This window comes from Spermophilus citellus (genome assembly GCF_964194105.1).
Source record: "Spermophilus citellus genome assembly, chromosome: 18".
NCBI lineage: Eukaryota > Metazoa > Chordata > Mammalia > Rodentia > Sciuridae > Spermophilus > Spermophilus citellus.
In genome coordinates this window covers 10430003-10448209 of record NC_138200.1, presented here as the reverse complement: position 1 = coordinate 10448209, position 18207 = coordinate 10430003, and the positions used below count along the sequence as shown (strand labels likewise).

Here is an 18207-nt window from a genome sequence, read left to right as displayed (position 1 = left end):
GGAAATGGATTAACGGGCAGGAGTGGAAGCCAGGAGCCCAGAGGGTGGGGGTAGGTGTGGGGGGGTGGACAAATATTGAGCCCACAGAGAGGTGAGAAGCAGGTGGATTCTGAAGTTATTGCAAAGGTAGAGAGGACCTGCTTTGGATGTCATGAGGAAGTGTGGTGGCAAAGGGTCAAGGAGGGCTCCTGGGTCTGGGGTGGGAGAGTGAGGAAAGGTGGGGAGATGGGGTTCAGGGAGGGGAGAACCAAGAATGCTCTTTGGACATGTTACACTGGTGACATAAGCCATGGGTTGGATCAGAAGGCCTGGATCTCGTGGGAGAGCTGAGAGCTGGAAACAGAATGAGAGGACTTGGGCAGAGATACAGACACAGGCAATTCAAGGCAGGCCTGAAAGGAAACCTCCTATCCAGAGCAGCTGGGAGAGTATGCGCACCCCACCCTCCTGCAATGGGTGGCCCTGGAACTGCAAGGACTGGGGGGAAGATGACGGCCTCATCCTGTGTTTGGTCCACCAGTACACATGCAGTGCCCTCACCTCTCAACCATCCCCACCCATAGATTTAGTTAGTACCTGAGTGCTGTGTTTCCCTGGGTCCCTAGCTCCCGGACAGATGTGTCCCATAGCTTAACTTGGAGTCTTTCTAAGCTTATGGCCCTGCTGGACCCCCACCCCTACCCCTCTGGGTTCTAGTGGGGTGGGGGCCACAGGGTAGGGCCCTGGTAAATAAAACATGAGAAACCATTGCCTTTTCTCTTTCTGGGTGGGAGAATCTTCTTGGCCAGGACACAAAGGGCAACAACCGAGACGAGCTGCATGGCTTGGAGAGGGTCTGTGGGGGTCTTGCTCAACGTCGGCCACATGCTGCCACTGTCCCCCCTGCCTAAGAAAATCCCCAGTTGGGGATATTACATGTAATCTCCTAATACTTAACTGTTTAAGACACATACAAACTAAGGTTTTTTTGTTTTGGTATTAGGGATTGAACCCAGGGCACTCAACCACTAATTTATTTTTGGTGCTGCAGTTTGAACCAGCAAGACAAGCACTCTTACCACTGAGCTATATCCCTAACCCCCTTTTATTTTTTTGAGACAGAGTTTTGCTGACTTGCTGAGGCTGGCCTCAAACTTCCCATCCTCCTGCCTCAGCCTCCCAAGCTGCTGGGATTACAGGCATGTGCCACTGTGCCTGGCCATATATACAAATTAAAATTATAAGCACATGTGTGCACACATATACATCTTTTTTGTTAATATTTTTTTTCTTTTTTTTTAATATTTATTTTTTAGTTCTCAGCGGACACAACATCTTTGTTGGTATGTGGTGCTGAGGATCGAACCCGGGCTACACGCATACCAGGCGAGCGCGCTACGGCTTGAGCCACATCCCCAGCCCTTGTTAATATTTTTTAATTGCAGATGTACACCATAACTTATTTTAAATTTATTTATTTATTTAGTATTTAGTTGTAGTTGGACACAATATCTTTATTTAACTTATTTTTATGTAGTGCCGAGAATCAAACCTAGGGCCTCACACGGCTAGGTGAGCGCTGTACCCCTGAGCCACAACCCCAGCCCCATGCGCATCTTTTTCTTTCTTTTTTTTTTTTTGCGGGGGAGGGGGGGAAGAGTACCAGGGATTGAATTCAGGGGCACTTGACCACTGAGCTACATCCCCAGCCCTATTTTGTGCTTTAATTAGGGACAGAGTCTCACATGGTTGCTTAGCACCTCACTGTTGCTGAGGCTGGCATTGAACTCGCAATCCTCCTGCCTCAGCCTCTGGAGCCATTGGGATTACAGGTGTGCGTCACTGTGTCCTGCGCATGTGCATCATTTTTGAGGGCTGCTTCTCTAGAAGGGCAATATGGAAAGAGGAAAGCTGAAGGGACCAGCCTGGTGCATATCTGAAGTCTGGCTACTTAATATCTGTGTCACTTGGGGAAAATCCCCAAATTCTGTGTCCATTTCTTGAAAATGGAGAGAGAGTAAATACCTACATCCTAGGGTTGCCTGACTTCACTAGGACACTGACTGGTCCAAGGTACATGACCAAAGATTTTACTTTGCCAGTTTGCCTCATGGTACTGCTGCAAAAACTTCTCCGATTTTCAGCACCAAAGGAGGAGGCAATTCGAAAGCATTTGGGGCAACAGGGTGGGGGAAGAGATGAAGAGGGAAATTCAGACTGATGCCCAGCATGGTGCTCAACACTTACATCTCTGATGCCAGTTTGCAAGGCAGGCAAACCAATTTCCATTTCCTGGTAAGTCAATAAGCAGAGGGATGAAAGAGATTCAAATCTGACTGTGAGAGTTTTGTGCTGGTTCTGCTCCTGTACAAGAATCAGAGCCCGGGCTGGGGATGTGGCTCAAGCGGTAGTGCGCTCGCCTGGCATGCGTGCGGCCCGGGTTCGATCCTCAGCACCACATACCAACAAAGATGTTGTGTCCCCCGAGAGCTAAAAAATAAATATTAAAAATTCTCTCTCTCCTCTCTCACTTTAAAAAAAAAAAAAAAAAAAGAATCAGAGCCCCAGGGCGGCCGCCCATGATAGCATCACTGCCCCCACTTTCCAGGTAAGAATGGTACAGCTCCATCCTGCTTCCTAATAGTTAAGGCTGTTTGTAAGGGCATGGCTTTCCAGGTTGGATGCAAAAAAAAAAAAAAAAAAAGTTATTTTTTGTTGTTTTATTTTTGCAGTACTGGGGATTGAACCCAGGACAGCTCTACTATTAACCCCAGTCCTTTTTGAGACAGGGTCTTACTAAGTTGCTGAGGCTGGCCTTGAACTTGGAATCCTCTTGCCTCAGCCTCTGGAGTTGCTAGAATTCCAGATGTTGCCACCACACTCAGCTGCTTTGTTTTCTAATCCTTCACAATAAATAAGGCCTCCCTTTTCCACTGGGTGACCCTAGGCAAGTCATTTACCTTCTCTGGGGCTCAGCTGTCTCATCTATAAATGAGAGAGCTCTAATATCTGCCCAATAATGGTTGCATCAATGAAATGCCGAGCACTGAGGAAATGTATATCTTTTCTGACCCTGCATGCCAGCTCCCTCTCTGTTGCAGTGACCCAGCTCTGCCCCGAGGCTCAGAGTAATTCAAGATATGCCTTCCACAACTCAAGAATACAGCTAACATCTAATTTAATCCTGACCTCAGGCCTGCCAACTCCTGCACCCACCTGCAGTTTGGCCCCTATCTGGAAGACAGAGATCCAATGCATCCACGCACACCACAGCAAGATGAAGATCGTCCTTAATCCTCCCAATAAGTAAGGCCTCCTTGAGTGTGTAGAGAATTAAGTATGCTATAATTTGAGGGGCAGCAGAGCTCAGCACCAGAAGTCACAGGACCAGGAGCGGGCAGGTTTGAATCATATCATCACTTCCCAGCTGGATGTCCCTGGGAAGTGACATTACTCTGTTGTGCCTCAGCTCCCTCTTCTAGAAAATGGAGGACACCTTGGAGCACTGAGCCTGGCATCGTAACAGTATCAGAGTGCTGCCTGCCCCAAGTGCACACCCACTCCTCCACCTGCAAGGGCAGGGTGGGATTCCCAGACACCACTGTGTCCCTAGTATTAAGACATACAGCTAGACACCTGGGGGATGTCTGCTCACAGGACAAGTGGGAAAAAAGACCAAAAGAAAATTGAGTTGGGCTCTCAGGTCATTTGTGTCTAACCTATCCACTTCATGGATAGTTCCAGAAGTGAGGCCTGGATAGAGCAGAGAAAGCGCCTCATCACCTGCTCAGGGGCTCTGGAATCAGCATTTAGCCCCACATCCAGGTGCTCCTCTCCCTCTCTCCCAAGGCTGCCCCACTCACAAGGCCCTGGGAATAGACAGATACCACTAGGATTTAAAAAACAAAAACAAAAACAAAACAGGACTTTATTATTCCGATCACAAAGGGCAGGTCTTCACAGGACAGGGAAGCAAGTTCTGACAGTGGGAAGGAGCCCCTACTTGCCAGCGATGAGGGGGTTCCGAAGGACCACAATGACAGAGTCTCCACGCAGAAACATCTTGGAGATGTAGCGGTCCTTGTTGACTGGCTTGGACTTCTTCTTGCCCTTGCCACTCTTGGGGACCTCGGTCCACATCTCCTTCACATTCTCCAGCACCATGTTGCAGTGCCTGGTGGGGCAGGGAGTAGGGAAGCAAGAGTAGTTGTTGTTGGTGGGGAGTCTTCTAAATACCCTTCCTCTGCCCAGCAGCATGGTATAAAGAAGGGTGCAGGCCCTGGGCCAAAGACAGCTGGGCTTCATCTCCATGTTTTTAGAGAGGCTTGAACAAAGGACTTTATCCCCCTGTGCCTCAGTTTCCTCTTCTCTAAAATGGAAACAATCATGGTTCCTTTCTCATAGGAGTGTTGTGAAGATCAGATGAATAAATATAGCATTTCTGAAAAGCACTCAGAGCACAGCCTGGCACAGAGTAAAGGCAAACACAGCTCCTCATGTGTGGTTAACTACGTATTTAGGAGGAGCAGCAGAAAAGCACCTTCTTCTGGAGACCTAGAGGCTCCTGGGGTGCTGGGACCTGAGGTGGCACCTGATATTTGTGCTCCAGTCCTGTTGTCCCTGTCCTCACAGTGCTGGGTGGGCATGTGTGATGACAGCAAGGGACTGGCTCATTCAACAAATGCTTTCTAAACGCAGCCGACACACATCTTTTGAAACACAACCCCCAGGGCAGTGAGTAAAACATGCCTGCCCTTGTGGTGTGTACCACAGCCAGGAGAAGAGCAAGAAACACGGGAACAGGGATCTAGAATATACCATCAGGTGGTGATATGAAGAGAATCAGCAGGGGTATAGCTCAGTGGTGGAGCATCTGCCTAGCACCCTGAATTCAATCCCCAGCATCACCAAAAAAAAAAAAAAAAAAAAAAGGAGGAGGGTGAGGGAGCTTTGTATGAGAGGTACTGTGAGGTGAAATTGGCAAGGAAAGTTGGACACAGTGGCACATGCCCATTAAAAAAAAAGCCCACAACAACAAAAATCCCATTGCTATAATACACAGACACCTCTTAACTCCACAAAGGAACTCCTGAACACCTATATGTGAGTGCATGGGAGTCAAACATGGCAGGAAAGGGTGGCCGAGGGCTGGAAGGCTAATGGAGGTGGAGAAAAGCGGAGACTCACCTTCATAAGAAAAATAATATCATATAAACCACTATTATATAAACATTGTTATCCCTAGTCTCTAGAGCAGGAATGCAAGGCACAGTGGGATGAAGTGAATCTTTCCCAACAGTCTACACTCTTGTTTTATTTTTCTTCAGAAAACCCATCATCACGTATGACACACATTTATGTGCATTCCATTGGTTTCCTTTCTGAGAGCATAAACTCCCTGAATATAGGAACCATGTTTGTGTTAGTCACTGTTGTGTCTCCAGAGCCTAAAATAGTACCCAATGGGGGTGGATGCTCTAATTATGTAATAACTGCAAACTGATTAAGAGCACTGTGTGCCAAATGCTGTACTAGGCACTTTACATGTATTAAGTCACTGAATCTCTACAGCCCACAATTACCATTACTGTACCTATAAGAAAGTCACTTATAAAAGGGCACTTGACTGCTATGAGGTAGAGCTGGAACATGAACCCAGGCAGCTGGCTCCTAGGTCCATGTCCATTACCACTGCACTGTGTAGCAGGAGGGCAAGGAGAGATAGCCATACCTTGTGGTGTTAAGAAGCCACTCCCCTCTGCTGTTCTATGGCTTCCGAGAAGTCTTTTATTCATGCTCTTCAGACCAGAGCTGAGGCAGCTTTTCTACATCTACACCCTTTGCTTACCTGTCAAAGGCCTTCACACGGCCCAAGAGTTTCTTGTTGTTGCGGCAGTTGATGAGCACTTGGGTGTTGTTCTTGACTGACTGTGTGAGCACAGAGAGTGGACCTGTGTTAAATTCCTCCTCCTCCCGCTTCTGCAGCTCCTCTGGGGTCATCTCACTCTTGGGCTTGTTGAGGAGGCTCCTGAATAAGCAAGTATAGAACCCAGGGGTGAGAAGGGCTTAGGCTGGGAGCATGAGTGATCAAGGCCTTGCCCTACAACACCCATTCTCATCTGTCTTGGCATCATCACCTGGATGCCCGACGGACGTTTCTAACTTCGCCTGTCCCAGGCTGAGTTCCCGACTGTCCGACTACCTCAACCTTCTCTATCCTCAGTACTCCCCATCTCTGTTGGTAACTCCATCTTTCCAGTTCTCTGGGCAAGAACTCTGATGTCTACTTAATTCATCACCTCCTACATCAAATCTACATCCACAATCTGACCATTTCTTTCCAAGGCCTAAACCTCCATGTCCCATCTTGTGATAAAAGGAAAACCTACTTTTTCCAGTACCCTACATCTGCCCCTCTCACTCTATTTCTGCCACACTGGCCTCCTGGGTGGTCTTTGAATACAGGAGGCAAACTTTCACTTCAAGGTCTGTACATTTGTTTTTCCCTCTGCCTGGAACCCCCAAATAACTATGTAATTCACTATCTCATTTTCTTCAGGTCTTTGCTCAAATGTTCCTTCTTGTGATAGTTATTAAGGTACTGGCATTCCCCATTGTCTTTACCCTACTTGATTATTTCTTTATTCGAAGCTCTGATCACCTAACATACCCTATACTCATTTATTATTCTAACTCTGGCCTGCCTACTCCCGTCTCCTAATAAACCTTTGTGGGAACTTTTTCTTGGGGGCGAGGACCTTTTATTCACTGATGTATCCCAAAACAGTGCCCAACACATGAGCATTCAATGTAATATCTGCTGAATAAATAAGCAAAATCACTTCAGTGACTTGTTACTGTAAAAGCCACCCATCTGGCGCTTAAATGATGTGGCTATGTCCCTTACCGCGAATCGTCACTCCTAATAGTCCGCACTTCCCTCCCCGAGGTTCTTTACTCTACATAGCTTCCCCTTAAAATTCACCTGAACAAGACTAACTAGGAAAGCTCTAGTCCGTTATGTAATAAAGCAGTCCCTTTTCCCGAACGCAAGATCCGCCAAAGACCCCACGCCGGTTCTCAAACTCTTCAGGAGAAAAGTACGCACTTCATCCGCTAAGACCTCTCCCTCCGCCCAGGCTCTGCTCAACCCCTTCCACCGTAAATCGGCCAAATTTACACCCTCAACCTGGCACCAGCCGCCTAATCCCAGCCCAGTCTCACATGGTGGCAGCTGCGTCCTCAAGTCGCTACAGTCTCCTCCGCGTTGCTTCGGCCTCTGGAGAGGCGAGAGGAGAGGCGGGACTTCCGCTTCCTGTGGCCCACTTCCGTGGGCGCCTGCGCGAACCAACCTTTGGGCAGGGGGCGTGGTCTGTTGCCATAGCGATCCCCGCCCGTTGCGGAGGGATGGGGTAAAAGCCTCCAGTAGTGGCTCGAGGCCACTCAGGACCGTACGGGACAGATGCTCACGACAATGGAGAGGAGAAACGGGGTCCGGACTCAAATAATTTCGTTGTAGAATAGTATAGATCGAAGGAGGGAAACGACACGCCATTTCCAAATGCCCGCCGGCCCTGTCTTCGGGGGCGCGGCCCCCCGAAGCCAATCCTCTCCTCGCTTCAGGGATAGTCACAGCTCCTTCTTCTTCAGGGACCGTTCCTCGACGTATCTATTGATCTTTCCGATCCTGCGCAACCAATCCCAAGCCTACATCTGGGAGGGGCGTGGACCTGTGTGGCCCGGTGTTTTCCCTGATCAAACGCTGCTCATTGGCTTTTCCTCCTCCGCGGAGGCGGTCCCTATTCCTTTCGTGCTCCCTTTAGGGTTGTGCAACCCTTAGGGGAACCAACTCCAATGCCCCAGGGAGTCAGGGAGGCGTGTCCTCAGCACACGAATTTCCATTGGTTTCACTGCCCGCTCGGGTGGGATGGTCTAGCCTCTCTTGTTGCTCATTGGGTTTGTGATTCCATGGGGCGGAACTTGGCTGGGCCTAAACTCAATCCGCGGTCCCCGACCGGTTTCACGGCAAAGCTGCCATGCCTTCCGGTGGCCGCGGTCGACCCCGGTTACGGCTCGGGGAACGTGGCCTCACGGAGCCACCCTCATTGCCCAAGCGCCGCCTGCTACCGCGGGTGCAGCTGTTGCCGGTGCTGCTGCTGGCGCTGGCCGTGGGCTCCGCGTTCTACATCATCTGGAGCAGCTGGCACCGCGGGACTGAGGAGCTGTCGCGGGACCGGCAGCTGCGGGTGAGGACGGGCAGGGGAAGGGCACCGCAGGAGTACGTGTTTCCCACTTCCCCTTCCCAGTTTCGGTTGACGTGGCTGTATCGTATGGCCCTAGCCGCAGGTGCCACCTTGTCCGTCATTTGAGCCCATGCCTTTACCAACGGAATAAATCTTCTATCTTGTCCTGTAATAGTAGCTCTCCTTTAAGAGGTAGCGTCTGAAGTAGTAAGGTTGGGAGATCTGGGCTTTATGCCTCAAGTTAATTATTTGGAAGTCTCTCTTCCTCTCACCGGAGTTCCATTTCCCAGTCAGGATGGAGGTAGGCTGGACCCGATGGATTTGAAGGGACTTTTCCTGAGCCTAGGATTTATCCTAGAACTCTCCGATCCTGGAGGCTCTGCCAAAAGAAATAGGGGCTCCTTGGGGGCAATGGCGCCCGGGATAGGATCGAAATGAGGGTTGCTTTCATTCTTCTCTTCCGTATCCCATCTCCTTTCAAGGCTCCGCCGATTGGAAGCCTCCCAGAAGACAGGCTGCGACGGGTGGTGGGGCAACTAGACCCACAGCGTCTCTGGAGTACTTACCTGCGTCCTCTGTTGATTGTGCGAACCCCTGGCAGCCCAGGCAATCTCCAAGTCAGAAAGGTAAAGGGTCCTATCTCTAATCCCTGAATCTCTAGCCTCCCAGTAATTGGGAAGTAGGCAGCCTGTCCAAGATCCCCTGGAGTTAATCTGAGTCTGGAGTCCCAAGCATGCACACACTACCAGTTTGCACTGTCCCCGCTGTAGGTTTACTGTGTGCTAGGCACACCCAGAAAATAGCCCTATGAGGTGAGAACCAGTATGATAATCATTATGCAGATGAGGAAACTGAGGCCCAGAATCCCACAGCTAATAAATGGTAGACCTGGGGTTTGAAGTGGGTAGACTTCAGAACTGGTGGTGTAATATCTCTACATTGCCTTCCAGATACCATGTTTCCTATCCACCTCACCCAGTATTAGTTTCTAAAACTCTCTGGGACTTTGTTCCCCTCATGAGGCCATTTGTTGATGGTTGTTACCCACAGAGTTCCTAGAACAGGGCTTGCACATAGCGGTGTTTAAGAGTAAGCTGGGGCTGGGGATGTGGCTCAAGCGGTAGCGTGCTCGCCTGGCATGCGTTAGGCCCGGGTTCGATCCTCAGCACCACATACAAACAAAGATGTTGTGTCCGCCGATAACTAAAAAAAAAAAAAATATATTAAAAAAATTCTCTCTCTCTCTTTCTCTCTCTCCCTCTCTCACTCTCTCTTAAAAAAAAAAGAGTAAGCTGTGCCAGTTGTGGCAGTGCATGCCTGTAATCCCAGCAGTTTGAGAGGTTGAGGCAGGAGGATTGGGAGTTCAAAGCCATCCTCAGCGACTTAGCATGGCCCTAAGCAACTCAGTAAGACCCTGTCTCTAAAAAATATATATATAAGGGCTTGCGATATGGCTCAGTGGTTGAATGCCCCAGGTTCAATCTCTGGTACCAAAAAAAAAAAAAAAAAGCTGTGATTAGTCTTGTTGACATTGAGAGAGAGGTGGGGTCACCCCAATATGTGGCACTCAGTTGGTACTCAGTAGAAGTGTGGCAAAGGAATGATTTAAGCCAAAACAGGACTTCTGAGTCAGCCTGACCATTCTGCAGGGCTCAGGTCACATGGCTCTTCTCCCCACCTCCTCCCCAGTCCCTGTCCACCCTCCCATCTCTTTCTTGCTACTAGTTCCTGGAGGCCACGCTGAGGACCCTGACAGCAGGCTGGCATGTAGAACTGGATCCCTTTACAGCGTTGACGCCCCTGGGGCCACTGGACTTTGGCAACATAGTGGCCACGCTGGACCCAGGGGCTGCCCATCACCTCACCCTTGCCTGCCATTATGACTCGAAGCTCTTCCCTCCTGGGTCAGGCCCCTTTGTAGGGGCCACGGATTCAGCTGTACCCTGTGCCCTGCTACTGGAGCTGGCCCAGGCCCTTGATCTGTTATTGAGCAGGGCCAAGGAGCAGGTGAGGAACAGGGGTGGAAGGAGGAGAGGGAGGAGGGGTGGGCGGGCCTTTTCTACCTTGGTCCAAACCCCCACCAACTCTTGCCTTGGTCATTTGCCCAACCTACACTACATGCACTGAGCCCCGTGCCTCAAATGTCAGATCCTATCCCACTTCTGCCCAAACCTTCCCATGGCTCCAATAAGGTTTCTGGTTTAAAACTCTGGTTTATTCCAAGCATAAACCAGAATTCTTACTGGCCTGTGTGTGCCTGTCAGCCCTCTAGTCTCATCTCATACCCTGCACCCCTCACTTTGCTCTAGCCACACCTACCTCCTCCAGGTCCCTCACACCCACAGGGTCCTCTCCTATCTCCGGACATTTGCACTTGCTGTTTGTTCTGTATAGAATGTGCTTTTTTCAGATCAGCCTTTCCTCCTTCCTCCCTTCCATTCAGGTATCCACTCCAATGGCATCTCCTTCCTCCCTTCCAGTCAGGTATCCACTCCAATCACATTTCTTCTAAGAGGCTTTCCCAACCACCATAAAGTAACTCCCTGTCATCATCTCATGCTTTATAGTATTTTGTTAACTATTTTAAAATTTATTCTTTATAGATACACAAAACAGTAGAATGTATTTTGACATATGCATGGAGTATAACTTATTCTAATTAGGATCCCATTTTTGTGGTTGAACATGATGTGGAGTTATACTGGTCATATAAATCATATGTGAACATAGGAAAGTTATGTCCAATTCATTCTACTGTCTTTCCTATTTCCATCCCTGCTCCCTTCCATTCATTCCTTTTTGTCTAATCCAATGAACTTTGATTCTTCCCTCCCCCTGCCCTTTGTGGTGTTTTCTGTTTTGTTTGCCTATCTCCCAACTAGAATAAACTCTAGGAAGGCAGGGGCTTGGCTGCTTTTGTTTCTTGCTGTATCTCTTGGATCAGAATATTGCCTGACGTAAACTAGGGCATCAATAGAAGTTTGTGGAATGAATGAATGATTGAATGAATGAATAAGTAAATGAAAACATGCTTGTCCCCTGCTCAAACCCCTTTCCAGCTCCTGAATGACCTTATAACAAAGCCCAAACTCTCTTGGACCTTGCTCACCCCTCTGGTCTCCTCTCAAACTGCTCTGGCCCATTCCATGGCCCCAGGCTTAATCCATGTTATTCCCTAGCCTGGAAATACTCTTCTCTCTGCTCCACACCTGGCAGGCCAGCTCCTAACCCCTCACCTCAGTGTGAACATCCTTCCCAGCAGACCCCAGGCCTTCTCTAGGCCAGGTCATCCCCCAGCTAGGCCAGCACATCCCTCTGCTGCACTCTTTCAGAACATCAGTTCATGGAAGCATCTGTCTTGACTGCATTTCACTGTTTGTAAATTCATCTGTGGGTCTCTCCCACTAAACTGATTCTGATGAATAATAACCAGAGCTAACCTGTGTTTAGTTATCATATGCCAGGCACTGTTCTGTCCGAATCCTACCTTATGAATACAACTATAATTAACCCCATTTAGATGAGGAAGCTAAGGCCTAAGGAAGTTATTAACTTACCCATATTTGCTCAGCCATGAGCAGCAGGGTGTGAATTTAAACCCAGGCGCTCTGGCTTGGTCCTACCCAACTGTGCAGGTGGCAGGGCATGTGGGTGGACTGATGCTGAGAGTTGGCAGTGAGCTGGCTTTGGGTACTTGCTCCCACAGGCAGCCCCGGTGACACTACAGCTGCTCTTCTTGGATGGTGAAGAGGCGCTGAAGGAGTGGGGACCCAAGGACTCCCTTTATGGCTCCCGGCACCTAGCCCAGCTCATGGAGTCCATACCCCACAGTCCTGGCCCCACGAGGATCCAGGCTATTGTAAGACCAGGGCCCACTGGGTTCTAGCAAAGGAAGGGAGAAGGTGGAGTGGGGCTGGCAGGATCCTGCTTGGCCCCGTCCCACCCTGGACTCTCTCCCTAGGAGCTCTTTGTGCTTCTTGATCTTCTGGGAGCACCCAACCCAACCTTCTACAGTCACTTCCCCCGCACTCTCCGCTGGTTCCATCGGCTGAGGAGCATCGGTAAGAGTGAACACGGCAGAGGCAGGTGCAGCTAGGATGCAGGACGGGGAGCTGAGCTGGTGGGCCAGGCACCTGTTGTCTAAGGGCTCACCCAGGGCTCCTTCCACCTCCCTGGTCTCTGAGGACCAGGGATGAAACAAGCTGATCCCACAGAGGTCAAGTGTAGAGATAAAAAACGGGCTCCAGGGAGAGACAGCTGGTCTCATAGCCTGAGTCTGTGAACTTGGGCATGAGCTTCACCTCTCTGAGCTTCAATTTCCTATCAGTGAAAAGGGCATGATCATGACAATAAGAGGGGCGTCTACTCCTAGACTCAGGGTTAGGTGAGACGAAGAGCATGGAGAAAAACATTCATTCATGTTGGGACGACTAGTGTTCTGTCTCTGGAAACTGATCCTCTCAAATTTGTGAACTGGGGCTTCTATGACTGGCAAGGACTAACCCCTGCCTTTAATCCCCACCACTTCCAGAAAAGCGTCTGCACCGTCTGAACCTGCTGCAGTCTCATCCCCAGGAGGTGATGTACTTCCAGCCCGGGGAGCCTCCTGGCTCTGTGGAAGATGACCATCTCCCTTTCCTCCACAGAGGTACTTGCCCTAAGCGGGGAATAATGGGGATGGGGGTTCAAGGAAGCCACAACTCAGCCCTGGCAATGGCCCCTTCTCAGGTGGGGGCCGGTGGCATATTGCTTAACTTCTTGGTGCCTCAGTTTCCTCATCTGTAAAATGAGGATAGCTCAGAAGTTGTTGAGAGCATTGTGCTAATGTAAAGGTCTTATCTGGACCAGCGCACAGCACATAAGAAATGTTAATTATTTGTGCCACAGTGATTGCAAAATTTATTCTTCCTTTTAAAGTCTTTCAAGGCCTTGGTGGCCCAGCAGAATCGCCAAAGGAGTTAAAAAACTGCCCAATCACATTTCAGCCCTACTGGTTCACAATCTTATTCTCTGGAGGGCTGGGGATATAGCTCAGTTGGTAGAGTGCTTGCCTTGCATGCCCAAGGCCCTGGGTTCAATCAGTACCACAGGGAGAAAAAATGTACTCACAATCTTGGGCTCCACATGATCTTTACAAAGCTCCCACATAATTTAATGTCCAGTCAGGGTTGAACACATCTGGTATAGGAGTTAAGAACATAGATATTAGAATAGTCAGATCTAGGTTCTAGGATCTGCAATTTACTACCATTGGTTGAACTAAAGATAATTACTTAGCCTAAGTCAAGTTCTTCTGAAAAAACGAAGAGACAGACTGACAGACACACACATATATTCACAAGAGCTCATGATTAGATGAGACCAGGTATATAAATGCCTACTTACATAGTGCTTGGTGTATAGTAAATGCTAAAAACTGGTTTTAACATTTTTACTCTATAATTTACTTAGTCAACAAATAGGCATCCTTACCATGCCTTCTTTGTTTTATTGTATTTATTTTTTTGTGGTGCTGGGGATGAACCCAGGGCCTTGCACATGCCAGGCAAGTGCTCCTCCGCAGAGCTACACCCTTTATAACAATGGCTTCTTTATTGGTTCATTCAGCGAATGCTGAGTGCTTCCCTAGGTAGGTGCTGAACTAGGTGTCAGGGATGGAGTGATGGGCAGAATCCACCTGCTCCACCTGAGCAAACATGGCTAAGCACTCTGAGGACAGGAACCAATGTAAGTACAGGTGTTAGCAGCACAGACCCAATCCTGGCGGTGTGGTTCAAATTCTGGCTGTTTACTAGATATGGGAACTTAGGCAATCAGTCATTTCCCTGATTCCTTCTGCCTCAGTCTCCACATCAATAAAAATGAAGTTAAAACCGGGCATGGTTATGTACACTTTATAGTCCCAGCTACTTGGGAGCCTGTGAGTTTGAGATCAGCCTGAGGCTATATAGCAAGTTCCTGTCTCAAAAAAATTAAAAATAATATGAAGGTAGTGACAGTAACTATCTACCTTAAAGGATTTACTGTAAGGATAAAATGTGTGTGTGTGTGTGTGTGTGTGTGTGTGTGTGTGTGTGTGTGAGAGAGAGAGAGAGAGAGAGAGAGAGAGAGAGAGAGATAGATTAGGCTAAGGCCTGGAATCCAAGAGAGAGAGAGAGAGAGAGAGAGAGAGAGAGAGAGAGAGAGAGAGAGAGAGATTAGGCTAGGGCCTGGAATCCAACAAGTACAATATAAATGTTATTATTAAAGAGAAAACGTATATCTGGTAAAGAGAATCAAGGACATCTTTCTCATCTTCTATTTTCTCCATAATCCGTTGTTTCTCTAATTTGTTATGAAAACAAAAGGTATACTGATTTTTTAAAAAACCAGCATGTATCCTCATACATTTAAACTCTATTCAGAGCCTGGGCCTGGTCCCTGGATCAGCTGTGGGCCAAAGCAGGCCTGACCAAGTCTCCTCTTTCACCTTCAGGGGTCCCCGTGCTCCATCTCATCTCCACGCCCTTCCCCACTATCTGGCACACACCTTCTGACTCCGAGGCCAATCTCCACCCACCCACGGTCTACAACCTGAGCCGCATCCTCGCTGTGTTCCTGGCCGAGTACCTGGGGCTCTAGCCTGCTGGGTCAGTGCTTGAGGAGGACCTTACTCTAAGGAAGAAGCGCCCACCAGGGCACAAGCCAAGGCACCCAGTGCCAGCGGAGCTCAGCTGGGTCAATCTCCAGCATGCTAGCTTGTCCTTTCTGACACCTTCGGCTCCTATCTGTGCTACAATTGGAAAGTCCATTTTCCTTTGTCTGAAGCCACCCACGCTTCAAGGACATGGAAGGGACCACTGTGGGGGTTCTCGAGAGCCAAAGGAACAAGAGCTTGGGCCCTGCCCTGAGGCAAACACTTGGTCTGGAAGGTCTGCGGGAACCAAACGCTGTTCTTTAGTCAGCAAACCATGGACTGGCATCTGGAACAGCAGCACCCAACCAAACGAAGTCTCTGTGGCTTGCGTTTGTGTGTCATTTCATTCTCCGGAATGGCAGTCTTGCTCCTGCCCGAGTCAGACCTCTATCTCCCCAGGGAGGCCCACAGAGGCTGGGCTCAGACAGAACAGAGATGGAAGCCAAGACCTCGGCGCTCCAGATCTGCCTGACCCAATGGGCAACAAACCAGAGTTTTAAGTGGATCAGAGATCAAGCTAGTGGGGTGGACATTATATGCGTTTCCTCACTGTACAACTTGAATTATCCACAGTAGGACAGAGAATGCAGTGGTTCCCAAAGTATCTCATCATGGAGCCCCATAATTAGGAAGCACCACACAGAACTAGGTATTTCATAAGATATTTTGGGAAACACAGGGATTGGAATGTTTGAGAGGACTTGCGGCAGGAATGGATCAGACACACCTAGAATTGCTCCACTAGTTATACCAACCCATTGTCACCCATGAGCATGTAGGATGGTGGGTATTACTGAGTGCAGTGAGGAAGAATCTCCAGCCCCACCTAATCTTCATGTTCAGCTATGGAACTTGTTAAAAAGGCAGACTTGCAAGCCCCACCCCAGACCTACTAAGCCAGACTCAAGGGAGGGGGTGGGATTCTAACAACCTAAGGGAGTCTCTCAGCAGAGTTTGGGGCACCCTGTCTTTAAGAATGCTGCTTGGTGCATGCATAGCAACTTAGTAAACCTACTCAAAAGAAAACTCTAGATGCAAGGACTGGAATTGTGGCTCAGTGGTAGAGCGCTTGCCTAGCATGTGCGAGGCCATGAGTTTGATCCTTAGCATCACATAAAAATAAAATAAAGATATTGTGTCCAACTACAACTAAAAAATAAATATTAAAAAAAAAAGCCCTAGATGCAGGGAGCCACATGGGGGTGCAGCCCGCTGGCAGAGCACTTGTCTAGCGTGTGAGGCCCTGGGCTCCATCCCCAGAAGACAAGATGGAAGGTTATGCCGGACACCTATAATCCCAGCGGCTCAAGAGGCTGATCAAAAGTTCAAAGGCAGTCTCAGCAACTTAGCAAGGCCCTGTCTCAAACTAAAAAATAAAAAAGGCTGGGAATGTAGATCTCTGGTTAAGTGCCCCTGGGCTCAATCCCTGGTACCAAAAAAAAAAAAAAAGAAAGATGGTTATTAAATGAGGAAGTTGAACACGGGCCTTCCAAGTCAACTCAGTGATGCAGAAGACTCCAGGGAACACCAGGGCTGAAACTCAAGATATCAAATTAGGGAGGAAACCAGAAGGTCCTCAACTTAGATTCTTCTAGTCACTGACATTTATTGGGAACCTACTATGTGCTGGGCACAAGCAATTTACTTACATCAACTCATTTAGTCTGCCCCCAAACCCTGAAGTAGGTACAATTTCAGTCCTCATTTTGCAGGTGAGGTGGCTCAGAGAATTGTGAACCAGTTGTTTGGAGAGACCCGTTTCACATGCAGCTGTGATTCCAAGGACCTCTGTGTCCTTAAAACTCCTGTGTCCTCCCTTCTCCATGTCACCGTGCTGGATGTGCTGGATGACTAGTTTGCTGGAAAAAAAGTAGCATGTAGCTTTTAAATGGCTCTATGAACATTTTTGGCTTGAATCCAGGGTAAGGACGACTATGAGACCCATTTTATAGATCAGGCTGCTGATGCTTGGCAAGCTCGTGTTTCCCCAGGTTTCCAGGCCAGTAAGCCCTGCAGCTCCCATGCACACTCACACTTGGGCTTCCTCAGCTTCACTCTATGAAGGAACCATAGGTGTACGAGTTTTGAGCACTTACCAGTCTCCTGAGGAATTGTTGGGACAGGCTGAGCATCTCTAATCCAAAAATCTGAAATGCTCCGAAGTTCAAAACTTTTGAGTACTGACACCACATGTGGAAAATTCCACCCCTGACTTCAGGTGACAGGTTGCAGTTAAAATGGTGGTGAACTAAAAATGTATAAAATCACCTTCAGGTTCTGTGTGTAAGGTAATAAAGCAAATAAGTTTTGTGGGCTTTTTGTTTGTTTGTGGTGCAAAGGATGGAACCAGGGCCTCCTACATGCTACGCAAACTACATCCCCAGCCCCAAATTTTGTTTTTAACTTGAGATATGTATATATAAAAATACCAAGCACTCCCAACTCCAAAATCCTAAATCTTAAAAACACGTGTGATGCCAGGAATTCTGGATAAGGAATGCTCAACCCGTATTCTTATTTTCCAGATTAAGAAACAGCTTCAGAGGGACCAACTGCCCAAGATCACACAGCTGGGTGTCATCACTGCATTTAAAAAAATTTTCCCTGTTTATGATTCACTGGGTTTATTGGTGTCTCATCAGTATGCAATTCTCAACCATCACATCTTTAAATATTATCTTTGCACCATCTCTCTTCTGATTCTGGAATGTGTGTTAGATCTTCTCACTGTCCTCCATAACCTTTCTTTCCTATTTTCTCAGGTTTCTTTTGTGTTTGTGTTTCTGTGTTGCATTTCTCTCATTAGGTTTAATTCAATATATATGGTTACTATAGTTTTCATTTCTACAAGTTCTGTGTGTGGGCTGCCTGCCCCTTTCCCCAATCTGCTAGGAGAGTTTTTAGTTTGAGGTTCCCTGCTGATACTTCCAAGCTCTTAAATTTTTTTAAACAAAAAAATTTTATATTTTACTTAATATGTGACTGAGTTCTGTCTGAAAACTCTGTGGACCTGTCCAGAGGGTTGTTTCTGCTGGTTCCTGCTTTTATTGCTTTATTTCCATGTGTGGTTGTTTACTATTCATTGTCTGAAAGGATTATTTGTGGAATTTTAGATGACAGTTCCACTGTTTCTGCCCAACCTCTCAGCAAATGTACCCTGATCATACAGGTGATGTGAACCTGGCTGCAAACCTGTGCAGTCTATGACCCCCAATTCTCAGGGTCAGTTTTTCTTTCCTTTGGTCTTGTGCTCTCCCTGCTTTCCAAACATCTCCAGGGTCTTCTGGATCATGCTAACCTGAGTGTGTA

At 48.2% G+C, this 18207-nt stretch overlaps 2 protein-coding genes across 5 annotated transcripts; one reads left to right on the top strand and one right to left on the bottom strand.

Moving 5' to 3' along the window:
- Positions 1–3874: 3874 nt before the first annotated feature.
- On the bottom strand, positions 3875–7356 carry SNRPD2 (small nuclear ribonucleoprotein D2 polypeptide). Its single transcript, XM_081273483.1, has 3 exons — positions 7204–7356; positions 5828–6007; positions 3875–4153 (listed from the first exon to the last, which is right to left on the bottom strand). Coding segments are annotated over exons 1-3 (357 nt in total). The 5' UTR covers positions 7206–7356; the 3' UTR covers positions 3875–3978.
- Positions 7357–7919: 563 nt separating this feature from the next.
- On the top strand, positions 7920–16413 carry QPCTL (glutaminyl-peptide cyclotransferase like). 4 transcript variants are annotated; one of them, XM_081273468.1, is made up of 7 exons: positions 7921–8225; positions 8705–8848; positions 9948–10229; positions 11929–12081; positions 12184–12283; positions 12754–12870; positions 14698–16413. In XM_081273468.1, the coding sequence occupies exons 1-7, from the start codon at positions 8016–8018 to the stop codon at positions 14841–14843; spliced, it is 1152 nt and encodes a 383-aa protein (XP_081129594.1). In that variant the 5' UTR covers positions 7921–8015; the 3' UTR covers positions 14844–16413. The 4 variants fall into 4 exon arrangements, with proteins under 4 accessions (XP_081129596.1, XP_081129594.1, XP_081129593.1 ...); XM_081273470.1 differs by lacking the exon at positions 9948–10229 and having other exon boundaries at positions 7920–8225; XM_081273467.1 differs by lacking the exon at positions 11929–12081 and having other exon boundaries at positions 7972–8225.
- Positions 16414–18207: the final 1794 nt, after the last annotated feature.